Source organism: Mycteria americana, chromosome 10 (genome assembly GCF_035582795.1).
Source record: "Mycteria americana isolate JAX WOST 10 ecotype Jacksonville Zoo and Gardens chromosome 10, USCA_MyAme_1.0, whole genome shotgun sequence".
Lineage (NCBI taxonomy): Eukaryota > Metazoa > Chordata > Aves > Ciconiiformes > Ciconiidae > Mycteria > Mycteria americana.
Window position 1 is genome coordinate 23,491,511 of NC_134374.1, and position 27,713 is coordinate 23,519,223.

The 27,713-nt window shown below is 37.1% G+C and overlaps 2 protein-coding genes across 6 annotated transcripts in view; both read right to left on the reverse strand.

Moving 5' to 3' along the window:
- Positions 1-6,004, reverse strand: part of ZNF711 (zinc finger protein 711) — a 33,092-nt gene extending 27,088 nt beyond the window's left edge. Inside the window, exons 1-2 of one of the 4 annotated variants that reach the window (XM_075512870.1) lie at positions 5,980-6,004; positions 3,765-3,848 (exon numbers count right to left, since the gene is read on the reverse strand). The gene's annotated coding sequence lies outside the window, so the exon portion shown is untranslated. Of the gene's footprint in view, positions 1-1,240; positions 1,384-3,687; positions 3,744-3,764; positions 3,849-5,979 lie in introns of those variants that run through there. The other 3 variants (XM_075512874.1, XM_075512868.1, XM_075512869.1) reach the window with 3 other exon arrangements.
- The window catches only part of APOOL (apolipoprotein O like), a 38,895-nt gene continuing 17,161 nt past the window's right edge, over positions 5,980-27,713 (reverse strand). The window contains exons 9-19 of one of the 2 annotated variants that reach the window (XM_075512881.1): positions 27,267-27,455; positions 22,748-25,554; positions 21,666-21,820; positions 21,070-21,242; positions 17,884-17,985; positions 17,507-17,620; positions 12,234-12,286; positions 11,244-11,343; positions 8,784-8,854; positions 7,158-7,247; positions 5,980-6,118 (exon numbers count right to left, since the gene is read on the reverse strand). In XM_075512881.1, coding sequence (XP_075368996.1) covers positions 27,358-27,455 — 98 coding nt within the window. In that variant the 3' untranslated portion in view covers positions 5,980-6,118; positions 7,158-7,247; positions 8,784-8,854; ... (6 more) ...; positions 22,748-25,554; positions 27,267-27,357. Of the gene's footprint in view, positions 6,119-7,157; positions 7,248-8,783; positions 8,855-11,243; positions 11,344-12,233; positions 12,287-17,506; positions 17,621-17,883; positions 17,986-21,069; positions 21,243-21,665; positions 21,821-22,747; positions 27,456-27,713 lie in introns of both variants that reach the window. The other variant, XM_075512879.1, reaches the window with a different exon arrangement.

A 27,713-nucleotide genomic window follows, 5' to 3' on the forward strand; every position in this document is an offset into this window, starting at 1 on the left:
AAATCATTCAAGTAAATCTCATTTTGCACTACGCAACTATATTTTGCAGTTAAATAGAGAGTTACAGGGCTTTTTCTTCTGGAATTCTTAAAAGATTCTTACTCCAGGACTTTCACCTCCTTAGCACATAACTTGGAGACCTCTCCTACATATGACCCGCCTTCCCTTTTTTTTAAGGGGTAAACAATAGAATAGTGGGGTAAAGCTGTCCATAGCGTGCCACACACGAAAGTAAATACGGTATTAAGAACATACTAATTGGTTCTTCCAGTTCTAGCAAAAAGACAGACGTTCTAATGAGAAAATAATTTCAAACTGATCAACACAATTAAGGAATGAGAGGAAAAAATACCTGAAAAAGGTATGCACAAAACTGAATACTTGGGGAAGTGGTGAGAGAGAATCTCACAGGTGATACAATCAGAAAAGCAGAACTACAGAGAGATTAATTATCCCTTTCTTCAACAAAATTCCATCTGTGCTGGATTCTGTCTTCTCCAGTAATATAAAGGGAAATCTCAAAAGCAAAATGAGCATAAAATAGCAACAAGCAACAACAAGGCTATTGCCAACAGTGTGACACAATGTTCAACATCAGACCCAACACGCAAATTTGCAGAGCGAGGCAGCGATTGCAAGGACAATCAATCCAAAGCACTGGTCAGAAGAACAGAACGAAACAAACCCACCAAGATCACAGGAATCCAAATCTCAAAAAGTGCAGCAGTGAACCACAAAGAATGCACAAAAGCCAAAACACCACTCTCTGTAGATCAATTTAAACTGTTCATACTTTTCGAGGAAGTAGCACATCATAACCATAACACCTAGCAGATGACCAGAATTGCTCCTTACCCTTCAGTTCAGAACACAAAGATTTCAAAGAATTACAGAGCTGCTCTGCTCTCCAGGTAAGAGGCAAACAACCCAAGCACAGTGCTTGGCAGATGGCATATTCAAAAAGGTATTCCTTAATATTATTATTGTTGTTAGAAGTGAGACCAGAGTATCTCAAGCAGTTTCTTCACAGTTTCCTTCCACGTACAACTGCCTGATGTTAATACTGATGACCTCACCATGAGTGGTTAAGTACATCAGGAGCAGTGCACATCCATGTGGCTGATGTCCTGCAACTCTTGATCTGCCCCAGACTAAACAGCAGACAGCCAAAGCCTGACGAGGAAAGCTTCATTCTCTGTGAAACTTTATTCATTTCAATTTAAAGAGCATGAGTGCATACCTTCCAGATCGCTCTTCTCTTGCCAGCACCAGGTATATTGACAGGATTGCTGTATCTCTTTCTCCTATTCCTTTTCAAAGGAGTGGTGGAATATCAAATTGAACACTAAGATTCTGTGATCACTTTCAGGTTGGTAAACAGAGCTAGAGGTCAATAACAACCAGAGTTTGTTAAATTATGGCACTACTGGAGGCTAAGAAGTGACAGAAAAAAAGCAATTCACTGACAAAATTCACTGACACATTCGGATCTGACTTTCTGGGGTCAAAATAGTTTAAACTGATAGTCTAGGATCTAAACAGATGTGCTAACACTATTTCTGTATGTTTCTGAAGATAACAGAGAGAGAACCTTTTTCACTTCTCTTACTTCTGATAGAAATTGAAAAATAAGTGCATGATAGTAGGATGCTTTTACTGAGCATGCCCGTTGAAAGAACAGTGGGTGAGACAAGTAAAAACAAGGGCATTCTTCCATGCTTCATCCTCTGGTGATGCCAGAACAAGGTGCTTCTTCAAGCTGGCTGTGCAGATACTACCAGTATGAACATTTAGCTTCTTCGTGCTTTAATCAGCAACTAAATTCTTAACACTGATATGTACAAGAATTGTTCTAGGCTGTCTGCAGTCTCAGAAGACATTGTAATGCAGGTTTGCAAGCAGTCTACATTCAGAAAATCTTTGGATTCTTTTAAATGAATTTTGGTGCCTGTGATTTCAACTATCCATGAAAAATTCTTCTGCCAGCATTAGGTGATTTAACAGCTGGCAAATCTGCCCTCAATATGTGCTAGGTCCAGACTTAAATGCCACGGGTATCTTGCAGCACTAGATCTAAAACCAGTGAAACTCACCCACTTTGGATATTTGTTACACTGGGGGAGAAACGAAGAAAAAAAAAAAAAGACAATTGTGGCTAAAGATTAGAGAATACCAGCTAGGATACCAGCTACAGAGCCAAGAAAAACTGCCAGCTTTGAGCCACCCTTCCTTTTTTCCTCAGCAGGAAGCTGTACCTATTCACTAAATACTTGCAAGGAACCGCATGCAACATGAAGGGGTCTAAATGGGTTTCTGGCTTCTCTACTAAGGTACTTGCATAGGAAAGCCAATATAGTCTGGGCAATAACAGAGTTGTGGAGAGCATGGAAAGATGCAGTTAAGGCATGGAGCTGTTGCAAGGAGAGCATTCTGATTTATATACAAGAAATGCCATTATTTTCACCTTTCTAAAAACATTAAGTTCTGGTTTTGTCTTACAGTTTCAAGTATTACCTAATACTAAGGAAAAGAATAATTTAATATAAGTGTTAAAATAATGTGCTTGAGATTTTCTGGAAAACAGGAAATACATCCAGAACTTCAGTATCTTTACTTTGTTAGTGGCAAGGTAGTCAATTTTCCATAGCTTCATTTATTTTCCTTATTTACAAAACAAGTTGCAAAGAAAGCCACTGCATTTTTAATGGCAAACCATTTCAGCTGTTAGGATCAACAAGACGACAAAGGAAGACAAAGTGAAAAAGAAGCAAGAGACAACGGAATGGGCGCATAAGCTGAGGTTGCTACATTAGTCAATACTTCAGTATTTGATGCATCTTGGGATAGTGGGAAGCCGAGTGCCTTGGTTATGTTTGTACAATGCTGCTGGTGTCGGTGAGACTAAGTGGCTATGCCTGAGAACAGAGCCTTCCCTTCTACCTAATTCTACACGTAACTGGTGCAACAAGAATACAGATTCTTACTACACAGTTCAAAATGGTATGTAATTAGTTGTTTTGTTTCTTTAAATATTGGCTCTTTAAGGGGAAAAACAAAGCAACGTCAGTCAGGGAACAACAGGCTCTACATGCTACAATGCCCTGAAGAATCTTCATAATTACAGTTAAGAGAAATTCATGGTCCTACTACCAGCGTTAGATTCGGAACCATAGCTCACCAGCATGCGGAGGGCAATCATGACACAGAGCGGAGCAAACATCACAAAGAAATGGGTGAGCCAAATGGACACCGAGAAACAAAAACTGTACCTGGCAAAAGCTGTCTTTGACAAGCCTTCCTGAGAAATATGAAAAAGTGCAACCCTTTGCCCCCCTTTCCCTTTGATACGGATTTAAACCATCTTGGGAAGCTAACAAGGAAGAATAATGATTAGCACGTGTATTTGTCATTTCTCACACTGAAATTTGAGAAGACTTTTTCCTTTCTCATGAGTTTCTTCTGAGGAAGGGCAGCTTTTTGTGGTAGGTATTCTTGTCATTTAGGCACAGGACATACGGTTAATCACAAAAGAACCCTCTGTCCCAACAGATGTGCAACAATTTAAGCAATACTTAGAAGGAGCTATGTAAACTGTAAAATCAGGTATTCACAAAAAGTTGTCGTCAGTTACACAGTAAACAAATCGGCTGTTAACATCATGTTTTGTTTTATAATTATCTTCTATACCTTTTCTTTGCAATAACTTTTAGTGCTTTCTAACAGTTATGGCTATTTCCTCTATGTCCCAGCCCACAAGGTCTTACCGATCTCTCAGCATTTGTATCATCCATTGATCACGCAGCGTTCCAAGACACTTCAGAGATAGGAAGCACTGGTACTTAGTTTTTCTGTAAAGAGATTAGAATTAAATCAGTAGCATGAAATACGCTCCACAGTATGCTTGCTATTAAGATAATCTGTATCTAATCAAACTACATTTATATATTTATTTTATTAGTATCTGAATGTATGTGCTTCTTCTGAATGGGTACTCACCAATAACTTTGGGAGATGATTTTCATGCAAATAACTGAACATATTAAGACTTTGTACACACAAACTGAAACAGGTTTTGAAATATGTAAACACACTTCAGCAGGGCCAGCTAGAAAGCAGCAACAGTGGAACATTTTGTTGCTATTGAGGTGTTTTTTTAAAAAACTGAAGGAAGTTTCTGCAGCCTAAAAAGGAAGGCCAAAGAAATCACAGGCTACTGTGGAAGGCACAACATGGCCAGACATGGGCACTTACATTTCTCTTGACCCTGTAGTGATCCTTTGCAAGTAATCCATAGACCAAAACTACTACTCTGGAAGGAAAATCCTGTTATTTTCTTTCCTTCATAATTTTTCCACTGAGTTAACAGCAAACAATTAGTAATGCAGGACTTTAAAATACATACATACACACATACTTCTTGGAATACTTAAAAAATTTTTCTACCCATGAAATTATATTTGTAGATATTACATGACATGGGGCAAAAAAAAAAAGAACACCTCAGATGGGTGAATTAGGTTGCAGACTCTGATGTAATGCATGACTGGCAACAGATTTACTTGTACAGTAAAATACACAAGTAATATTCTCACCTTAATTAAGGGCAGTCAAAGCACATCATAACTCCTTTTTATTTATTTTTCCACTTATGATAAAGCCCCCACCCTTTTAATATTTGTATGCAGTTGAAACATGCCTTTCTGAACTGTGAGTTTTCTTTTTGTAAAACATTAACATTTTTCTTTTTACAATAAACTTTAACCAATTTGTCTTTTTTTAAACTCCGTTATGAAGAGACATGCCTATTTTTTACTGATAATTTATACCAATTATTGGTACCTCCTGTACAGAAATAATCCAGAAGGCTCATTTACATAAACCAACTGTAATCACAAAATACCGATCTATCATGATCTGGGCCAGAAAGACATTGGTAGTTGACTAACGCATTTAGCAATTTTGACAAGGCTGATTTTTTAGGCACAGAAAGGTCTTATGGTAAATATCTCTGTCCACAAATCATTCAGTTGTTGGGGGCGGAGGCGGGGAAGCCCGCTAGAACACTTAGTTATATAAATGATTTCATAAGTTCTGGAATAAATAATTTAATTTCTCCGTACGTCATACTATTTGTACATGAAACATGTAATAGCAAATTTCCATGAAGCTTTAATGAGTTTGAATTATGAAGTGGTGGAGGGAGGGGAACAGGAACCCCAGAGTCTCAAAGGAAAGGTGCTTTGTAAGAGGAAAGTACTAATAGAACTATTAACAGTCATATTTTTCATGCATCAGTGGAAATTTGGTTGTATCATTCACGACAGAGTTTGGAAAATTATTATAATTTTAAAAAGTTTACATTGTCAGTAAATGTAGCAAGACAGTTGTTACCTGAGAATTAGCACTCCCTTATATTACCATTACAGAAGTTTTCAGCGTGGCTGGAAACTCATAGCTTGATCTTTCACAGTATTCCAGTGAAATCACAAGACATGCTGGCATGAAAAAGCAGTATTGGTGAAATGGGCACAGAGCTTTTAGGCATTTATTTTTTCATGTCAGCCATATAAACTCCCTTCACTGTATGGCGAGTTAGAACATAGAATTCCAGTAATTCCTCTGCCAGAGCTGCAGGGATATCTCTATATTTACTGCAGTGTCTGTTCTTAAGGGGCTGTCTTGGGCAGCCATCCCTCAGTTTGGTGAAAACCCTGTTTATGAGTTGTAGTATCTAAGTGTAAATGACTCAGAAAAGGATTAAAACATTGCAAAATTTATTCAGTCTAGAATGGAATTAGTGGGTATGTAATATTCTTGAAGAAAACACCCGTATAGTAAAAGGTGGGTTTAGGCTTTTTATTAGCTCCCATCTTTACTTAGTGACGTAAGTACTACTAATTTGACTTACGATAATTTGTACTCAGCACCAAGACAGAGGATTATATAATGTATATGCATAGGTATGTTATTAATACATACCCGATACTGTCTCCCCTCTGCATAACCTGCATAAGGCAAATTATTGCTTGGAATGCCAAATTTCTCATATTGAGGTCGCTGGTTAGAAAAATGATCTGTCGCTGGATCTGGTCTCCTTCATGGTTGAGGATGCACGGGACTATGCAAAAGCAAAAAAAGAGGTTATTCAAATATGCGTAATAATATGCTGCAAATTATATAAAGCGTTAAACTGAAATATAAAAATAATAAAGCTCACTACTGCACGCATGACATTGAGGCAGTAGCATTAAGACATCTAAATGTTCTGTCTTTTAAGTTCATTTTACTGTCAAACCCTCATCCTGCAAACACAGATAAAAGTGGATTTAAAGAAGCAATATATTATTTGAGCTTTTTTTTCCCCACTGTTACACTGAACAGTGCCATCATATCTAATTTTGTACATTCCTATGATTATTTTGAGAATGTTTTAAATTCATGATAGGTATTACCTTCAACATTTTCAATATTCATATTAAAAAAATCAGGCCTTCTTGATGGACCGAAGTATCAGAAAGCTCCATTCTGTTTCTGCAGTAGAACCCTGCTACTTATGAGGAAAATGTTCTGCTATCATTTAGTTGCCTCATGGTAACCAAGTTCTCTGCAAAAGTTGCGGGTAGGAGCTGCAACAGTTGGCTGGTGTTAGTGAGGAGGATTAAAGTGAGGAAGCACTGCGTTTCTAAAAAGTAATGAAAATGAATACATTTGCAATTATTAGAGGAAAACCATACAAGCCTTTGGATAAATCAGTATTTTAGGATTTAGCGTCAGAAACAAGAGAAACACACACTGACTTTTTCTTTTTGGTGATACATTAGGAAAACAGACTAAGTCTCAGCAAGCTGATAAATTTAGTCCCGTGTGCTAGTTCACATTTAGGAATAATGTACAAAATAGTCCTAGAATTCTCGTAGCGATGCTGTTAGAATTATGCAAGGTAGAGGAGAAAAAAGAAAAAAATTCAGAAAAATAACCTCTTTTCTGTCAAAGACTCAAGCCACAAAATGTCTGTGAATAATCCAGTCAAAAGCTTAGCCAATTACAGGATCTTTGCCAGTTGCTGTGCCCCTGGCAAAGCTACAAAGTAATTCTTAGTCTCCAAACCAGAGTATAAAGTGAAAATGAGCAAAAAAGACAGAAGAACAGCAGCATACCTGTAATTCTCTAAATTGACTTGGGGTTGGGACATCATCAAAATCTTGTCTTCTCAGTACAGCTTTTGGAATTTGTCCAACCCAGACATCCTATATGTAGGGGATCAGGTGGTTACACAGAGCACAAAGACAACAAATTACACAAACAGCTCACCAGGTACAGTATGTTAGCAGTTATCTTTGGTGTAAAAAAAAATTGTATAAACCAATCTATCAGTTACAAAATATGTTGTTTGTTACAGACACGTTTTCAAATGTATAAATTCAATTTATCTAAAAGACTCAGTAGAAGAAAAGCCTTTACATACTTGGATAATGCAGAAAACGTACCTCTCAGATATAACAGAGAAACACCCACCCAAGTAAGTGTCTGCACAATTAAGTAAACCAGGTGTTAAGGGTCTTCCAAGGCCTGGAAGTTTTGTTGAGTCTTTTATGATTAAACATTTCAGAAAGATGCCACTCCATAAATAACAGTGGATTTACCTCTGATTTATGCAAAACTGAGTCAAAAATGAAACTAAATATAGTGATCAACAGTTAAGATCAATTGAATATAGCCGTTTAAAGACTGGCTGCTGTCTTGCCAAACATATTAATAGAGGAAGAAGGAAAACATAATGAAGAAACAAAATAGCTATTCTATATTGTTCCTAAAACTAGTAAGTGATGTTCATTTGCTAAAGGTATCTTTGTTTAAAAATATAATGACCTGAAGTAATTTTCAAAAAAGGGTACCCTCAGGAGAGACACAATGTTCAGGGTAGTTCATCTGTGAGAGCTGATGATGCAGATTTCGGTTTCCTCTCTTGCCTCTCTCAGACAGCTTTGGCGAGGGCTCTGCAGGCTGCAGAGCGGTATGTGCACCAGCCTGCCTTGTTGGCATGAAAAGAAAAGCTCAGACAATTAACAGTGGGCTTTTTACAAGCTCACGTTTTCATGACCACCACATCTAGCAAGGAGATGAGGCAGGCAGAAACGTCCCACGGACTGCCTCTGGGCTGCAACTTGCAGTCTAGAGCATGAGAAAGTAGTAAGTACTGCAGCACTTACCCAAAGCAGTTCCTTTTACAGTAGGTTTTGTTCCCTAACAAAGTGTGTAGGATTTGGTCTAATTCACACCTTGAAAACTATAGCATCAGTTGTACGAAATTCAGAATTAGTTAAAAATTAAAGAGCACCATCTCCTGGTGAAGGTAGGCTCATGCCTCATTTCCCCCCCCCACTGCATTTCCAAGATATTACTTACTTCACAAATCTATTTAACAGATAATAATATATCAGACTAGATTATTTTGTTCTTTCTCAGACAGCCTAGAATGTCTTCTTCTCAGACACTATACACTCCTTATGTATGTAAAATAATCACTTAAAGTACCGAATTAGGAAATTAACCCCCCCAATATATTAATTCCCTTCTTTGTATTTCATATTTCCCATTGTGTTTTTGAAATGCATTTATCCATCTTTTCTTGTGACACCCACTAGTTCAAGCGATGACCTCTACTATAAGGAACATCTTGCCTAATGGAGAAAATTGGCATGGCAGAGTGTTAGCCTGGTCAAAAAGGCAGCATCTGGCCCTTTGGGGACCAAAGATCAAATCCCAGCTCCATCATGGCTTACTTTTGTAATCCTGTAAATGACTCTGTCGACTCTTCCTCACAGGAATGTTGCAAAGGTCCCAGTGAAATATTCTGTTACAAAGGTGATGCAGGTAATTTAATTTCAGATGTTATTTAGGGCATTTACTCAGGAAATGGTTAAATATTCTAGCCCCAAACCTCACTCAGTTGTAGGCAGTGAATTTTAAACAAATATGGCTAGAACTCTGCCAACAATGCTTATGCTATGTCCTACAAGCAGTTATGTACTATCACGCATAGATTATGCAGCTGAGAGATGACAAAGATAAACAATACATTCGGTACAGCCATATCCTTCTGATCATCTACACTGATCCCCCCTAGCCTCCAAAACTGTCATTGGAAAGTATTGCTCACAACATGAAAAGGAAAGAAGGGTCACGTTACTGCAATTTAACCTGTTCCAATTGAATAAAATGTATTTGAAACAAACATATCTAATTTTCATAAAGTTTTAATCTTCGACTCTGGGCCTGCAGAACTGCGTGATGTTTATTCACAAAGGGTCAGATTCTCAGCTAGTACCACCTGGTTTGTCTTAATTGATTTGTGCAATTATGCTGCTCTGCACCAGCTGGTGACCACATACATCTTCATTACAAAAATACGCCTGATTCCTTGTCTCTAAAGTAAACAACATAGATCGAATCTTTACTAGGCCTCTCTACCTGTACTCTGACACATCTTGTACTTGCAAAATTTACTTTTGCACATATACAAACAGAATATAGGAAGAGACGGACTGAGTCAGGCCACCTAACGTACTGAGAACAGCCAGTAATGGAAGCATAAGGAAAAAATATGCAGACAGTGTAAGTAACTTGAAGTACTATCAATACATCAACATCAGTAATTGACTGAGCTGGAGTGGAGTCTGTGGCTGCATTTGCAGCAGCAAATAACGTGGACTAATACAAATGCAACCCCACATTGACGCTTTATGCACTTCAGAAGGGTTTGCTTTTTGGCCTATGCCTGGTTTGGCCTGGGCACTGAATGTTCATCAGAGACTGAAGCATATATTGTGGTTAGTTTAATCTGAAGGGGAATCACTTTGTGCATTCCCAGGTTGCTCTGAGACACGAACCACAGCACAGTAAGTGGAACCACCAGGAAGTTACCTACCTGAAAGCATGCATCCAATCTGAATACCTCTGCCTCCCTGAATAGATGTCTGATTTTTTTAAAAAATAATTTACACTCTGAGTACACACTGATGGATTATGCATTTTATCAAAAAGCACTTTTTTTTTTTGTTGTTTAAAACTTCTGCCTGATTTCATTTGACATTGCCTAGTTCTTACAATAAAAGCAGGGAATAGTAATTTCTCACACAACCTCTCCTCATACAAAAATCAATACTGATGACCCTGAAATTCTAGATTTATACATTGCTTGCTGAGATGGGGGCTCAAAATTACATTCAAAATGTAATTCAGTAGTCAAAATGTAGGCATAATTAAGATTTGTGCTGCAGGATTACAATGTTCCTCATATTGTTTTCAGTTTCTTCCTAAAATCCCTAGCAAAACAAACTTTTTCAGAAAACTCTAGATGGCCCTTCTGAGTTCTAATTTCTCATTTAGAGATGATTACCACCTACACAAAGTTAAAACTGCTTTTTTATGTGCATTACTTTGCATTTATAAACAATACATTTGTCATTTTCTTGTCCAGTCAATCATTACTATATGCTCCTTCTGTACTTCTTCATAGTAAGGCTTATTTTTGACTACTCTGAGTACTATGGTATCATCAGCAAAATGTGTCACCTTACTAGCACTGCCTTTTACCTGTTCTTACATGAACACTACACAAATCCTCATGGGACTTTGTTGATAACCCTCATACAAGCAAAAAACCTTCAAGACAAATAGCCAATCCTTCCTCTGGTGAAGCATAGCTAGTGAACAGTCAAATGAAACTGTAGGCATGGCTCTTCAGCAGCTTAAATTGGTTGAAGTCTGGACAGTGCACCAAACTCTTCCCGCCTGGCTACGTACTCCTGCCCCTTTCCTTCCACTGGCACTAGTACCAGTAATAGCATTCAGCAACCTAGTTCATGAGCTGATCAGGCTGAAACTAGCTCAGCCAGCAGCTGGGACAGCACAGTGACGACACAAGGGAAGAGGTTGTAGCAGGTGGCTTGAGCTCACATCCAAATTATTTGAACATCCTTTTAAAATGATCCCTAGTTCTTTGTTTTCCCCTATGCCAATTAGATTCACTTCATCGTTGATGAAGAGTTTCACCTTCTTACATGCATTTAGATGATCTTGGAGATCAAGTAAAATGAAGATTTTAAACTCAGATTATCTTTAATTTTACCAGATGACCTTTTTTTGCTATTCACATACCATTCTGTTCAATCACAAAGTCATGTCTGACTTCCACTAGAATTAGGAACATGTGATATGCCCCACATGCCAACATCTCTTACCCTTGGTGACTGCTGGTAAACATGCCGTGAGTTACCAGCCATTTCAGCAGTAAGTGCAGGGTTATGTTGTACTTCACCATATGGAGGATTCGTCTGGTTCCTGGTTGGGGGAACAATGTGAATTTAGAGTATTAGCAATAGTTCTGAGGGTCTTCACGAATCTTTTTGTACTGCAGATTGGTTCAACAGCCATATCATAGGTTTAGATGTACTGTGGCAGTGACTATGCAAGAGCTCTGTATTATTACAATTTTTCCATGACAGAGGAAGTACCAGTGATACACATTAATGGGGCTCAATGAAAGACAAAAAACCTCCATATCGTCTATGTACTTGGGACAGGTATCAGTGGAAACAAAAAAAAAGATAAAGTGTTGAAAGCAAAAAGCAGCTCAAATTGCCAATGCCTAGGACCAAAGAATGGGAGAAGTCATGTTTAATCACCAAGACTCTTGTCAATGTTTACTGGTCTTATTCCTTTTTTTTTTTTTAAAAAAACTTGTGGAAGGAAAGCCAACCCTTAATAGCAAATAAATCAGCAAGACAGATTTGGTAATCTTGTGTTAAAGTAGTAAATGTACTTATTAATCTTTAAAGCTTGCCTGGCTAGTCTTAAAGAAGAGAAGCAATGACTTAAGAGTGAAGTTCTGCACACAGTGGTAAAATGCTGAATGACTGTTAAGTGCTCTGGTAAGATGCTTTGATTTAGTTTTAAACTGTGTACACAATATTTTGGCAGAGGATGCTATATGGCAAGCTTGTTGATTTAAATATCCAGAGGTTAAAAATTAATCAGAATATCAGAATTCTTTTGCTTTACTTCCATTTTGATTATAAAAAACCTTTTAACTGCATCCAGAGTAACTTGCCCAGCTTTTTCACTTTGACAGTAGTAGACACAGTAAAATATTACAACAACTATGATAACCAGTGCTACTGCAGGAAGAATGGTTACTAAAATTAAATCTAAAGTGTTCCAAAGGTGGTTACCTTTGGGACCCATGTACCAATACTCCTTCCAGTCCACTCTGAAGTAATCACATCTGCAAATAAAAATATTAATTTTAGCAACATTTGAATTTAAAAATAAGTAATACCAAAACAGGAAAATATTTTGCTATATAATTATTTATTATTGAATACCACAGAATACCATTGAATACCAAGAGATTCAGTATTTTTCCTGTTTGTCTAAACATGTTACTTATCTTAGTAAAACATATCTTATCCTAGATTTATTGAATGCAATTATACAGTAACATACTGTTAGTGGGCTGTATTTCTAATTACATCAGAAATTTAAGCTTCATATGACATACTTTGTAAATGATACTAAATCTTACCTTCCAGTGACTTGCCCCTTCAAAATTTCAGAATTATTTGAAAAATGAAGGTTTACCTGCTTAAATTACTTCACTCTGAATTTGTACCCATCTTCCAGCTAGTCAGTAAATTGTATGGCTTATATTACTATGATTTCTATCGCATCATTTAAGTGTGGTTGCATCTGAATTCCACTATGTATCATCTCTGGATTGTTGGCAAAGGCTAAAAATCATGAAACCCATTTGAGACTCAAACCCTCCAATTACAATCCAAATGAAAACCTTTTTGTGTGTTTTGCACTGGGATTATTCCTTATTTTGGTCTATAACAGGATTTGTTTTGCATTAATGTACGTTCTCCTCCATCTCTTTTACTGTGTAAACATGGTGGACTGTAAATTATGTTCCAGAAGTTGAGTGCTTACAGTACTTCACAGGCGTACAGCTGTCTAAAAATAACTTCCTCATCAGCAGCCTTAATCAGACATCAGAAGTCACCACATTTGGCACTCAAACCCTACATTCTTTGCTACCTGTTTCCTTCCTGCGTAGGACTCGAACTGAATGCTGTACTCATCATTCATACCAGCAAGCTACAAGCTGACCCAGAGGTTCTGGTGCAAAGCCACTGAAGTCTATGATTTACGGAGATGTACCTGAAATCTTGACCTATAATGTATAATCAAATAAGCAATTCCAATACACCACTGGAGACGTTGAGAGAGAAAATTAAAACTGGCACTGTACGTTGCAAGGCCAAGCACTGTTATGGTACTCAAAAAGAACCAAAACAGCCAATACAGCTGTGCTGGTTTTGGCTGGGGTAGAGTTAATTTTCTTCCTAGTCACTAGTATGGGGCCATGTTTTGGATTTGTGCTGGAAACAGTGCTGATCACCCAGGGGTGTTTTTGTTCCTGCTGAGCAGTGCTGACACACAGTCAAGGCCTTTTCTGCCTCTCACCCCACCCCACCAGCGAGTGGGCTGGGGGGCACCAGGAGCTGGGAGGGGACACGGCTGGGACAGCTGACCCCGACTGACCAAAGGGACATCCCACACCATATGGCGTCATGCTCAGCATGTAAAGCTGGGGAAGAAGAAGGAAGGGGGGGACGTTTAGAGTGATGGCGTTTGTCTTCCCAAGTCACTGTTACACGTGACAGAGCCCTGCTTTCCTGGAGATGGCTGAACACCTGCCTGCCCATGGGAAGGAGTGAATGAATTCCTTGTTTTGCTTTGCTGGCGTGCGCAGCTTTTGCTTTCCCTATTAAACTGTTCTTATCTCAACCCATGAGTTTTCTCACTTTCACCCTTCCGATTCTCTCCCCCATCCCACCGGTGGGGAGTGAGTGAGCGGCTGGCGGGGGCTTAGTTGCCGGCTGGTGTTAAACTGCGACAGAGCTGAGTATAATTTTGCATAACTTTTCACAATGAGAAGATACGCATTTAGAATTAAGCCAGAAAGTCAGAAGTGGAAGAGATCTCTGAGCTGGTCCTTCTGAGCCTACCTGGCAACTGACAGGAAGAAAGTAGCATCAGAGCATATTGCTCTGTACTGCTATTGTAAGAGGGATTTTACACCATGAACAGGTAGATTAGCAAACTCATGACTAATGCATTATTAGCTAGAGAAACTATGCTATGAACAGTTTTTACTTCAAAAAAAGATGGAAGTCTCCTTCCTCTCCACTGTCCAAACCAATCTAATCCAACATTTATGGTTAATCCGCGATACATCTAAATGATTACAGTGATCAAGGCTTGCATTCATACAAATCTATTTACATATATTGTATTCCTTTCTCTCAAGAGTGCATCAGCATTGAAGTATTTTCCAAGACAACCTAAATATAGATCATACGTTATGACAATAAAGTACAGAACAATGAAAAATCCCTAGTAGTATTTGGCATTGTATTATCTAGCAGATAAGCAGCACTAATGTTTTTTAGTTACCTGTACGATCAGTAACAGAATTACAATTCTTTTAGCAATGTTACAAAAAAATACTAAGGGAGTAGAAAATAACTAGCTGTGATTCTGTTGGGAGAGAGAGGTAGCATGTGCCCTTTGATATTAGTGCTGTAATATTCTCTGTCATTAAGGAACACACTGCTGAGCCCTTCACAGTACTGTAGTCTATATAAATGCAAAGTTATCCTTAAAGTGGTGACTTTTTTTGGCAATTTAAAGGCTAAAGTAGCATAAAAAAAAAGTCCTCAAATCACAAACCAAAATTCTATTAGAAAAGTAGTAACTGCAGCTGATTTACATCACTATCAGGTTAGAGATACCTAATTACCAGTAACTGGTAGCTACCAGGTAAAGAAACAGTGATAATAATAAAATAAATAAATCAAATCAATCTGTAGGAAATCTTCCCATAAAAAAAATTACTGACCAATACTGTATACTCCAACAGAATCAGAGTCAATCATATAACTTAACTTCTCATTTAAAATAACCTTTTTATCACTACATTCTGGCTGTCATGCTCTTAATTACTGATCATTTTCTTCCTGTTAAAAATTCTCAAAAAAATTTTCTAAAAATACTTTCTATAGAAAGAATGCATAATTTTTTTCAATCCATATACTGAAAATTTCTTCCTACTGAAAAAGAACCGAACCATCTTACTCATTTAAAATGCATCCTTTCAGTATTGACAGATTGACTCAAAATGGTTCAAAACCACCAGAATAACTAGTATTTCAGCTGCAATTCATATGTTTGCAATCTTTTTAATGTATAGAAGTACCAAATAACAGGTGAAAACAAAAGCATTTTTGTCTTGCATACCTATGTCTTTGTGAAATATCACCATACTCTTGGCAGTACAGAACTCAAGAACTATGAAACACTTCATAACAGCAAACACAGGTAAGCAGTTGTCACACAAAGGTCTTGATATTTTCATTGTTTTCCTATTATTTAAAAATAAACTCTGCCTAAACCATAAGGAGAATTTCGTCAGAAGCAATACCCTTGGGATTGCAATACCACAGCAGCACTACCATAGGTAAACCAGGCATTTGATAGAAACATCCCTATTCTGACAAGCTATAAAGCAAAAATGCAACCATATCTTACGTTCTAAAGCTTCTCCTTCACTCAGGGAATCACTGGCCACGAACAGAATGAAAAGCAAGACTTTAAGAATGGACATCTTGAAGCTGATTGTGGGGAAAGACCGTTTCTTCCAGATTTTGCTAGCAGCAGAACGCACTCTCCTTTCTGCTACTGTTACCTCCTGTAAGCAAGTCAAGGATCATGGATTTTGAGCTTGTTTTACAGCATCCTTCTCTATAAAGAATTACTAATTAACTTATAACAGATACAACCTCCTGATAACTTCTCCAGCATATTTTCTTTTATGACACCTGGGTAGTTCCATAAAAATGTCTCACTAATCTTGCTATTTCTGAACTTTTGAGTACATATGCAAAGTATTCCTTTAATGACCTAAGTTTCAACACACTAAGGTATCTGTCACAAGCATTTTTCTGTTATCCTTTTAGGGCTGTTACCTTTTAAAGATAACAAACTTTGAATGTATTTGAAGACAAAGTTCCTTGAATATGCACTGTTTTTAAAGACATGTCGAATATAACAATGATGATTAAAAGGTTAGCAGGCTTAAGAGATTTCTGCTCCTAGAACAAATGAAGTCTTGCTGCAACAATTATTGCTGCTCTGATTGCTAGGCACAGCTGCAGCACGTGGTATGTTACTGACACCTCTGCCTTCAACCCCCAATCTGTTTGATTACAAAACATGGTTGCAATCTGTTTGAATTTTTCCTGATTTTCTAATTTCCAATCTCATGATTTTACCAAAACTTCCCCACAGTTTGTCAGGAAATACCATACATATTCTTCCTCATTATTGCCATATGTATTTATGCGTTTTCAAATCAGATTCTAAAAGGAAATGAAACTAAAATTTCTGTACTGACTAGACATGAATTCTTACACTGTCCCAATTTCTCTGAATCTGTTTTCTTTTTGCAAATGTGGAATTACACTGAGATTTATTTCAGTCCAAACTGCAGCTTTATTTAGATATTTTTATCTGCATATATAAAGGTCAAAAGATGCCTGTTCCCCACAAATAATTGCACCAGATTCTGGTCCCAATCATAACAGCTCAATTTACTACAGCTGGAACGGAAACAAAAACTTACTTCATAGCATGCTTTTTTCCCCCTGGATTAAAAAAAAATTTAAAGGCAAAAGTTCTCAATACTCACTTTAACGAATATACCTTATTAATTGTTTGGAAAAGGTAATTCATAAGTTAAAGCTGAGTGGAGGCTTGTATCAAGGAGGACAAGCAGTCCAGTATATTCTAGCAGCAAGCCAGAACATTTGCTCATAACTAGGAGAAATAAATATTTCAAACCATAGTGTTGTCTACACCAAGACTACTACTTGCAACTTAATGATAACTCTTATTAGGATTTTGCTAGTGACCCAACCCAGCGCTGTTTCATTTGAGATATCTAAATGTAGCACAAATGAAAGTTGTAGTTCTCTTTCAGATATATTTTTTTAAAATAAAAAATTCCCCAAGGCAGGCAGGGAAGGAATGATCAGAACCAGATGGAGGAGCTTTGATAGCTAAAAAAAATCCTCTCCAAGTTTCATTTTAAGAGTATACCTTCCATGTATCTATCCATCCGGAAAGAGAAGGGATAGAAGGTAAAAATCTGATTGCATAAAATGGGGAGATAAATTTTGGATAAAAATAGCCAGATAGGAAAACAAGCACAAACATATTTTGAAGATGAAGAAGGAAGGATTGCTTTATTAGATTACAGTTCAGAAAAGAGACTAAAGTGCGCTTGCTGGTTGTTTTCTTCCCCACATCGTGAGATGAGAATGAGAAGGGAATGAGAAAGTCAATATCCCAAGTAAAAATCCCAGTTTCATCTTTCTACCTGGAAGTTTCTGGTTTTCTCCTGGCAGCATTTTCTTCCAAGCCTGGCTTTGATGCTTGCACCATGACCTGTTTTCAGATTTTCTGAGCAACACCTCAGGACTGTCTTGAAATTCTGTGTCTCATCAAAGAAAGACAGGGAAGAAGACATCTTAGACAGGCATCTTAGACAGGAATGTTCAGTTACTGCTGAAGTATTTTGCTGTCATTTATACTGTTAAAACCATCCACAACGTTAGTTAGGAATGTAAGATGTGCTCACAGCTCCCACAGAGCAATCCAAGGCTTCTTTTCATACTGCCAATTTATTTCCCCTTTTCAACTACCCCAGTAAAAGTTGCTATGTTTCCTCCATGAGTCCCTCACACTGTTTCCCACCTTTCCTCCTTGACTGTCCTCCTCGCTGTGGTCTGCAATACTTTTAATCTTCTCAAGCTCTTTTTTTTCCCCCAGAAGTGCCAAGAATCCAAGTGCAAGTAACTGCATCGGGGAAAAATAAGCAAATAGAATGTAGAGAGCTATCAAAATGTAAATCTATTATTTAAATGTCATCCTAAACTCTCTCAGACTACTCTTCAATGCAGCCTTCCTCTATCTACATTAGAAGGCTGTGTCTTGGCAATCTCTTAAATACAAAAACTTCTATATCAACCCATAGAATGCTGTTTGTAATGTGTAAATACTAGAATGCATTAAGATGGCTAAATTAAAAAAGGATATCTCCTGATATTCACAGTAATTAAACTCTTCTTACCTCTGAAACCCATGATTTTCTGACCTATAATGTGCATGTCTTCTAAAAAGGTGATGAAAGCTCTATTAATTTGAGACTTTCGAATGGAAAAAAAATAGAGAAAAACACCAAAATATGTAACACAGGAAATTGTACTCAGCTGGCAGGATAAAGACTGTTTTGCTGACCTACACCACATTTTAAAACTTTGGTTTCTATGGCTCCACATACAGCTTGTGTATTATAAACTGTAGGTCAAGATACATAAACACAACCCAGTGACACAAATATTTGGTGTTAGAACTGAACTAACTTTTAAGTTTTAATACTTAAAAGTAGTTAAGCATATTCTATACTATTTTGTTTTTTATTTGACAACGCTACTATGTATACATGATGCCTATAAGCCGAGTTTTAAGTCACCGACTATGTGGTCATATGTAGACTGTGGATAGAGTTATTTGGGAATAATTTGGTATAATAGCAGAGAAACTGTCCCACCTTGCAGTAACAGCTATTTTCTGCATCAACACTTACTGGCTATCCTGTTTCCCTGGGACTTGAGAAAGATTCTCCTATCCCTCTCCTTGGAAGTTCTTTCCACTGATGTACTACATGCAGACATCTGAGTCCACAGGAAAGAGTTCTGTAATTTATACTCAACAAATTGTGCTAAGCTTGTTATTTTGGTCTTGGTTCAGTCAAGAATGGCTGACTTAAAACCTGCTTTACTCAAACTCATCTTAGCAAGCGTTATCAATTATGATCTACAGTAGTGATAGCTAATTAAGTTATTTGTAACAGTTCATACTAGAAACCTTATTGAAGAGAAAAAATTCCAAATGCATGCCATTGGTGTCAGAGGATTATATCAACAGCCCACTGATTGCTTCAATTAATCAGTTAACTCCTTTGAAGTATTACTTAATAATGTTTTGGTCAATGAAGAAAAAACAAAAAAAGAGGAGAAAATTCGAGAAAACACCCTTATTCTGTAATAAATACTACTGATGAATGCAAAATAAATAATAGTAAACATGTACAGTAACTACTTCATTTTACAAATTAAATACATCTACCTGGAGTGTAAAACTCGCCCAGGGAAGGAGGAGTTTAACAAATACAGCTAGAGAGGAATTTATTTCTCTGATTACTCTATATTCTGTATTCATTTGCAATAGGTCTAAAGTAGCACCAAAAATGAGGAAAATCCCCACGAAGGGAACGTGCACACTAATGTTACAGTTTTAGATCAATAGATAGGAAACACAAAACAGCAAGTGCCATCACAGCAGCATTTCTTTGCTGTTCTTCATCTCTTCTGGGCTGGAAGGGATGTATTTTTTAGAGCTTTTTATCCCAAAAATGTTTGCTAATTCAGTTTCAGAGCTGATCTGCCCTCAAGACCTCCCACACGGTACTCAATTTTATGGACTCACATTGTTTTTCCAATATAAAAGCATCTATGCAAGTTTACCTGCAGATGACTGGCATCACAGTATTTCTGCATTCACCTAACTCCCACAAAGGAAACTCCTGCTACTTTTCTACTCCTTACACGACCATTATTTTTATAAGTGTTGAGACAAACCTATTCCTCCATGCCAATGACTTCAGAAACTGCAGGACTAAGGGACAAGAGAGCAGGCGGGAGAAATGGAGATCTGAAAAAGGTGCTGAACACCAAATCTCTATTATTTAATCTCTTTCATAATTAAAATATTTTATATTATTTATTTCCTGGGTGATTTCTATGAAGCTATGAATAAGCTAGACATCAAGAGTTTGACAAGATATGCTGTGAAATGAACACTTAAGTTTTTAAAGTGTCTTAAAGTGTCTTTTAACAGTCTTAAATATATAGTGACAAGCAGGAAGCCTTTAAACCCAGGAGGAATGTGGTGGGCCACAGGAGGAATATAAACTTGGAAGACTCCATCTGGGTGGGTGAAGCAGCCTCAGCTGCTGCATGTACCCTGACCATCAGCCCGAGCCAAGTTACAAACCAAGATACAAATGAAAGAAAGGGAAAGAAGGGTTTCTCTATCCCTTTGAGACTTAACGTAGCCACAGAAAAGCGCCCAGGGCACGCTAGTCCTGAAGCTAACTAACAGGGATGAGACAGGAGCTAAGAAGGAATCCTGTGACTGTATGCATCTACCATTAAGTTTTGTTGGTTAACTTTTCTCTTTTGCAATCTTGTTTCCTTTCTGAGGAAACAATAGAAAATACTCCTCTGGTAAGGATGAATGGCAACAAAACCTGACACCTTAGCACACCCCCAAACTGTCATCTTGCCTTTTTTTTTTTAATTTTTATTTAAAAAGTCTTTTAAAAATTCTCAACATTCACTGTGCAACAAGATCCTGAATCTGCAATGGTGTCTATGTGAATGACTCATCATCCTGAAGAACTATATAGGAATAAATGGGGATACATCCAAAGAAAGTTTGTGAAAGACTAACTGCGTTGAAGTTTAAGTTAGCACAAGCATTGCTTTTTAGGATGGTGGTCTTGAAATTTCTCCATAACTGATAAAATCCCAACATGGATTTCTTCATTTGACAGAAGCTAGCTGCTTATGGAAATATAACAAACTCAGTTACATTAACAGCAAAAGGTAAACTTTAACCTTTACTTTTCAAAGGATAAATAATGATCTGTAAAGATCAATGCCTAGTGAATTCTTGAAAAGAATACTACTTTGGCTGAAAGCCCAACAGCACTTAATTTTACCACAGATGATAAGACTGATCCTCAGCCCTGCCAGAAGATTGCTTTACAAGAGATCCCAGAATCACACCCACAAGAACAGAGAAATTAACATATACCTCAGAAAAAGTTGCTTGATTCTTCTTCGGGTGTAAAGCAGAAGTGTGAAGTACCAGTTCATACACATGCTTTGTTCTTCTAGTTGACAGGGATTTCCCCTCTGGTTCCAGCTCACAGCTGCTGAATGCTGGTACTGCAGGTGGTGTGATACACAGAACACTTTTACCTAGGGCTTTTAATTTGATTGAGACAAAGATGCAGAAATGTAATTTGCAGTTTTTACTTGGGTGAGTTGTTCAAAGGAAGCAGATTACAAACCCCAAACTACTGACTTTCTGTTACGTGCTGGTATTTTACTGAATGCAACTGGTTTAGACTAGGCCTCCAGGAAGGGCTGCAGAGGCCCTCAGTAGGTTTTTCTCTTTTTAGTGCCTACTTGGGTAACAACAAACAAAACCAACGCCAATAGGCCCAAGCAGTTGTTAGCTGTAGATTTCACAGCATACCCATTTCTTTTTCTCATTGTCTTAGTTTCTGGAACACAGCAAAATCAAGTGGAAAGTTATGCATTCTACAACTACAGTCTAGGTAGACTACACCTAGACTAATTTTAGTTCCTCAAATAGAGAGCTATAACTAAAGCAAAGTTATTGACCAAAATTAATGGTGGAACCTTTAATCTTAATTTCAGATCTGCTTCAAGATGGCTTTGGAGAACACTCTTTCTACTACCGTTGTGTTGCAGAGGTTCCAAGGGAGGCGCAAACAGAAAGCAAGCTACATATTTCTCAAATACTGATATTAGGACTGCTACAAATAAAGCACAAAAAAAGTTACCAACACTTAAAACCATGATAGCCTCAGTTTAGACCTATTATCTGATCACAGCAAGGCAAACACAAGGAATTTCTTTCAGTTGTTTCAGTAAAAGCAATCTCCTACAGCCCATAAATGAAAGGGCAAAGAACTAATTGCACCCTGAATAACGGTGTTCTGACTCTGCCCCGCAGTAAACTCGGAGCTCCCCAATACCTGTCCCTTTCAACACTTTCGAGTCAGTGATGAAACTTTTATTTCCCTCTCCTTTCTCTTCTCCTTCTACAACTTGTTAGTATGTACTGATATACTCATTTTTTGCAACACGAAGTAGATCTGGCCATTAGACCTAGAAACACGAAGAGTTTTCTTCAAATTAAAAGATTACTGTAACAACAAGATTTTCCAACTTTTAGATTTCCTTCTCCTTAGCATTTCAGTTTGGTTTTTACACTTGCTCTGCTCTACAAGAGCACATCAATACTGTGGTAATACAAATAATATGGTAACTTCCAGAATGGTTTCGATTACAGTCTTTCTTGATTGTAGCTTACTACTAGCACATATCTGAGCTTTGCTTCTTAGAATTTAAAATGAAAACTACACATGATCTAGTGCATACTAATGTTCCTTTTTGAAAAGTATAGGCTTTGTAGGGCCTCACTTTCTTTTTAGATTTAAAATACCTTTTCTGTATTTTAATGTTATTCAGAAATACTCCAAACTTTCACTACAAGATAGCTATACCAATGCATTAAAAAAATCTTTACAATATTTCCCATGTTATTCAAGAATTGTAACGATAATCTGCCATTAAAATAGCCACATTACTTATTCACACAATTTTTCTTCTTTTAAATAGTTACACTGTAGGTTACACCATGTATTACATTATTTATGACTCTTGGATTGGCAAATTACCTGGAAGATTATCATGGAGCCACACTGAGGTAAATATATTTGCTATCTGCCTTGTTCTTTTAACAGTATGTGTTATTCCTCCAGTATGGATAAAAACCTTCTTTTTTCCAAGTTCTGAGCTACAGCATTCTTTAGAAGAAATTACCAAGAACAGAAAATAGAAGCACTTCTCAAAATTTAAGATGCATAAACAACTGAATACTGAGCATTAATATGTCCTGCACATTACTTTGGGGATTTCTTCCAGGAACGTTTGTTTCAGTACTTCAGGGGTGAAGTTTTTCCCCCAACGTTAGTGAAGCAGGCATGACTTAGTCATGTTTACCAATTAACTTTTAAGATGTACTTTAGAGAAAAGGAATGGACAATTTGCCCTACAGATAAGACAACATACAAAAGTTAAACTTAATTTTTAAAAAGTATCTTATCACCCTTTATTTTCAGGTGCTTCACAACGATATGACAAAATAAAGTATTACAATTACTTTTATGTAAATAAAAAATTAATATCAACAAGTTCCAAATCTCTATATAATGAATACAATCAATCATAAATAAAAAACCATGCATTAAATTAAAAATATTTCTATGTTATAAAAATCATCATGTGACCCAGTTCTTTAAGACATTGGATTGATCAAAAATATATAACTTATATCATATAAAAATTACAGTATACATTCTTACTTTTATTATGCTACTGCATTATGAAAGAAACTACATCGAACTTACAGGTCAAGCTTTAAGTTTAAGTGACTATTAATGATACATTTGAGAGGCATTTCAAAGTGTTTCACTATAAGTTAATAAAACCATGTCTTGCCATACAACTTTTCCTGTGTACTTATGTTAATTTTTCATTGTTTAACAGGTTTGCGTACTGGGTCTGAAATCTTAAAGAGATCAAGTCAGGCACATATATTTAAAATGAGGACTCACAAGCATGGCATAATGTAGATTTGATTTGCTTTTTTAAAGCCATTGCATAGCACCTTTACTATAAATTATTAATACAGAGATGTGGCTACAGTTCATTGTAGTCATCTGGAACAAGCCATCTGTAGAGTATTACATAAAACGCGGAGCTTCAGATGTCTGCACTGAAGATGGCGGGCACCTTTTCAGATTTGACAAAGAAACACTTCACACAATGGCAGCTGAGTAATAAAGATTCACAGTCACCATTCCAATATTTGTACAAGAGCAGATTCATAATCTGATTTGGGCTGCCTTCATTTCAGCAAATACATTCCAAACTTCTCTATAATAATCTGAATCTTTTTTGGTACCTCTAGAAATTTCTCTCATCATGTGTCTCACATGGGTGGACAAGATGATGACTGACGCTAACAGAAGTGTATATTATCAAAGAACTACTATACTATATCATATTTCAGGTTTTACTAAAAAATTCCTTCCACTACTAATAAATCTATTCTCCGGGACAGAGAAATACCAACTGAGAGATTGATTATGGTCTTTCTGAAAGCAGGGAACACACCCAGACAGGATACAAAACTTTTCATACTTTTTCTGTCCCGTTTTCTTTGGCTGCAGATAGGAAAATAGTCATCCTATAGCTGTATTTGTTTCAGTGCTGAAACCCAAGCCTCTAAGTTTAGTCCCAGCTTTTCAGCTGTGTTGGGATATTAAACAAAAACTGCTGATAGAAAACAAACAATAAAAAATTACCCTCTCTTGTAGAGAAGAATGAGACAGAGAAATCTCAACTGACAAAAAAACTAAACTAAAAGTGACAGCAGTAGACAAACCCCGTACTGGAATAAACCTGTGCTGGCTCACTCCTCTCATCCACCAAGAAGAAATGACACAGCACAGAGATACCATTTCATAAGCTCTAGAACTGTGTTCCTCATACTGTTCATTCATCAAAGTGGGTAGGAGCAATAATTTTAAATTATGTCCCAGGAAACTTATCTAAGACTTCTGAATGACAATTTAACTCTGAGGCATAGCTCTATTACAATTTTGCCCTAAGGAGTAATTTGAGACTAAAATACAGCCTAGGGACAGCTTTGTGTATCGTGATCATTTCCAGCATGAACTTCTTGTAAAACCTGGGGTTGCAATACAAACAGCTTGCATGAAACATTTAATTCTTGACTGCCTAACCACCAAGGTGTCCAATGTACCTTTTGCAGACCAGACACTTTCATTTGTATCATGAGATTTGAGTGGTAATGCCCTTAAAGTATGGAAAGGACCAGACTAGCTTTTGGCACTGCAGGTAGAGGGCAGTCTTTTAAGGCCTACTCCTGCCTGGAAGGGGCAGACATGCTTGTTTCTTCACAGCTATCCAAGGCAGCTTCTCTGCCTGCTCCCGGAAGACTAATTCCTGTGCGTAGTTTCCCCACTGTGTATTGAAAAATGTCATCACAGTAAACCCCTACAAATTCCATGCATCATCTTACCTTTCTTGTTCACTTCTTGTGGTAGCGTATCACTCCAAAGACGTAAGTTAGAATTTAAATAGAATCTAGGAGTAGAGCAGATGGTTTTTCCTTTATGTGTTTTATCCAGAATCTGATCAAAGGGCCAGATATGGAGATAGATAATACAATTTCTGCCATCCAGTCTTGCACTTGAAAATGATCATTTCTTCACCATTTTCACTTCCTGCCTTATGTCTTCATCTGTTTCCCTGGAAATGGTATATGAAACCCAGCCATCTAATTTTTCTACTCCTGTCTCTGTGATGGAACACTAAATGTGTCTTGTCCAGAAGCTCTGTGAAGATTGATTTAATATCCTCTGATTGCTGCCTGAATTCTGACAGTTTCCTGGGCCTTAAGAGATGATCAAAGAAATAAAACACATTGAATTCTAAGTCAGCTGTCCCAAGCAAGTTTAACTACTAGAATTCTTCTTCTTTAAACTTCACATTTACTGAATTCACCTTCCATTGGACTCTATTTAACAAAGTCCAACATTTTGCCTGAAATCTAGATTCCAAAATATCAATACTTATCTGTTTCTGAGCCATCATAAAAGCCTTACTTATTCTTTCGCTCATTCATCATTTGTGCCTTGAGCACATTCCATTGTGCAATATCTCCTCAAAACTTCTACCAGTCTCACAGTGACACTAGGAATACTGCTTGCCTGTACTTCACTAGTCATTTGCCTTTGCATTAGCAGCCTTAGAAGAAGGAATCAGGTTGTGAAATCTCTTCTTACGGAGAACTGGAGCAAATATCCCTTCGTATCCCAGTGCTGAGAATACATTCATATGAAGCAGCATTTCTTTTCAGGGTTAAGTCTCCCAACCAAACTATCTGTTTGTATAGTTTGTTCTCTCTTTCCCCTCTCAACTTTACAACAAAGCACGTCTTTTCATTAATTGAAAGATAACAGAATTCAACAGATCGAAGGACAAATTACCAGCACAGTGTCCTTTTGCAGTCTGTGTATTAGGGAAGTGCCACAGTAGATACAGATGAGATCACCTCTAGGCCATGGGCTGATTATCATTGTGTACTGATAATGAGTTGCACTTTGTTCAAGGAAGACCACCAGATCTATTCCAACCCTTATAAGAGTGTTTTGAAGAGACATGGAGGATGAACAGAAGTAGAGTGATATCCACAATGATAAAAGCAGTGTTTGAAAGTTTCATCTGAGGAAAACTTGTCAATTTCTAATTTCATTCTTATGGAAAAAGACAGAATTTCACAGAAATCCTACCAAGATCAATGGGTATTGCATACAAACTTCTTGGAAGAAAATGTTGGCTGCCTGTTACTTCTGCATTTTTAATATTTTTCAGCTCTTTAAACCTCAAAACTACAGAAGCTTTCCAACTTCCTAAACATTGCTAATGCATTCTATATAAATTCAAAGAGTATCAGTTTAATGGATTAAGCAATCTGCATACAATTCTTCAAAGTACTAGAAGTAGGTGAAAACTAATGCATAGTCTATAAAGGATGTTTTAGAGATTAGTTGTGTGCTTTTTCCCAACTTAAGTGACATTTAAATACACAAGAAGCACGCAGGACAAGAATTTGTTTCCATTCACCTTTGTGAAAGAGGCAAACAACAACAAATGAATTCACAATGAAAAAAAAGTGACTTGCTTATACAAGCATTAAAGATAATGCTATTTGTATGATGTAACAACTGACTTTTTAAGGGTACTCAGACCAATAAGAAGTTGCACTTCATTCCAGAGCTGAGAGAAAAAAGACGAAGAAGCCTCTGCAAACCCCATCCATCACATTCTTCTTTTAGATCAATGAACATCTGAGCCAAAGTATAGATATGTTTATATTTTCAAATATCCTTTGTGAAGCAACATTTATTAACAAGCTTGGCACAGAGAAACCTCATTGTGAGAAGACACTGGCAAATCTCATTTTCTCAGTGTCCCGCTAATGACGCTGACAATGAGTGAATTCTCAGTGCTTATAAGTAGTGAGAAACGAAATATTCACTAAACAGAATCATGTAAGTCAGTAATACAAATTGGGATATAAGAAAATACCTGATTAAATTATACCTCACAGAGTATGTATTGTAAGGATTATTCCTTCCTTTCTTCCCTCCCCCTTATCTGTAATACTTTGCAAAGATTTGTAAGCAGATTTGTCTTAGCTTCTAGTACTGTACATATCCACATCTTCTGGGCTGGACTGACCATGGTCCATTAGTTTTGGATCAGGCTTAAATTTTGGTGTCTTCACTGTTCCTGTTAGAGATATTAAAGAAATTTAAAAATAAATATATATTTGAGCTGTAGAAAAAAAAAATGCTTATTGACACATTTCAAGAATTACTGTATTACCAAACACTTACAAATGATCAAAATATGTATGTTCTAATTAAAACTGTGTAAGTGATACAGGACGATGAAGGCATGTTGCAATTATTAGCACATAGCAGTGGATGGAGAGCAGGTCTTCCTCCTTCTCTCTATACTTTAATACTACTTCCTGAACACAGCAGG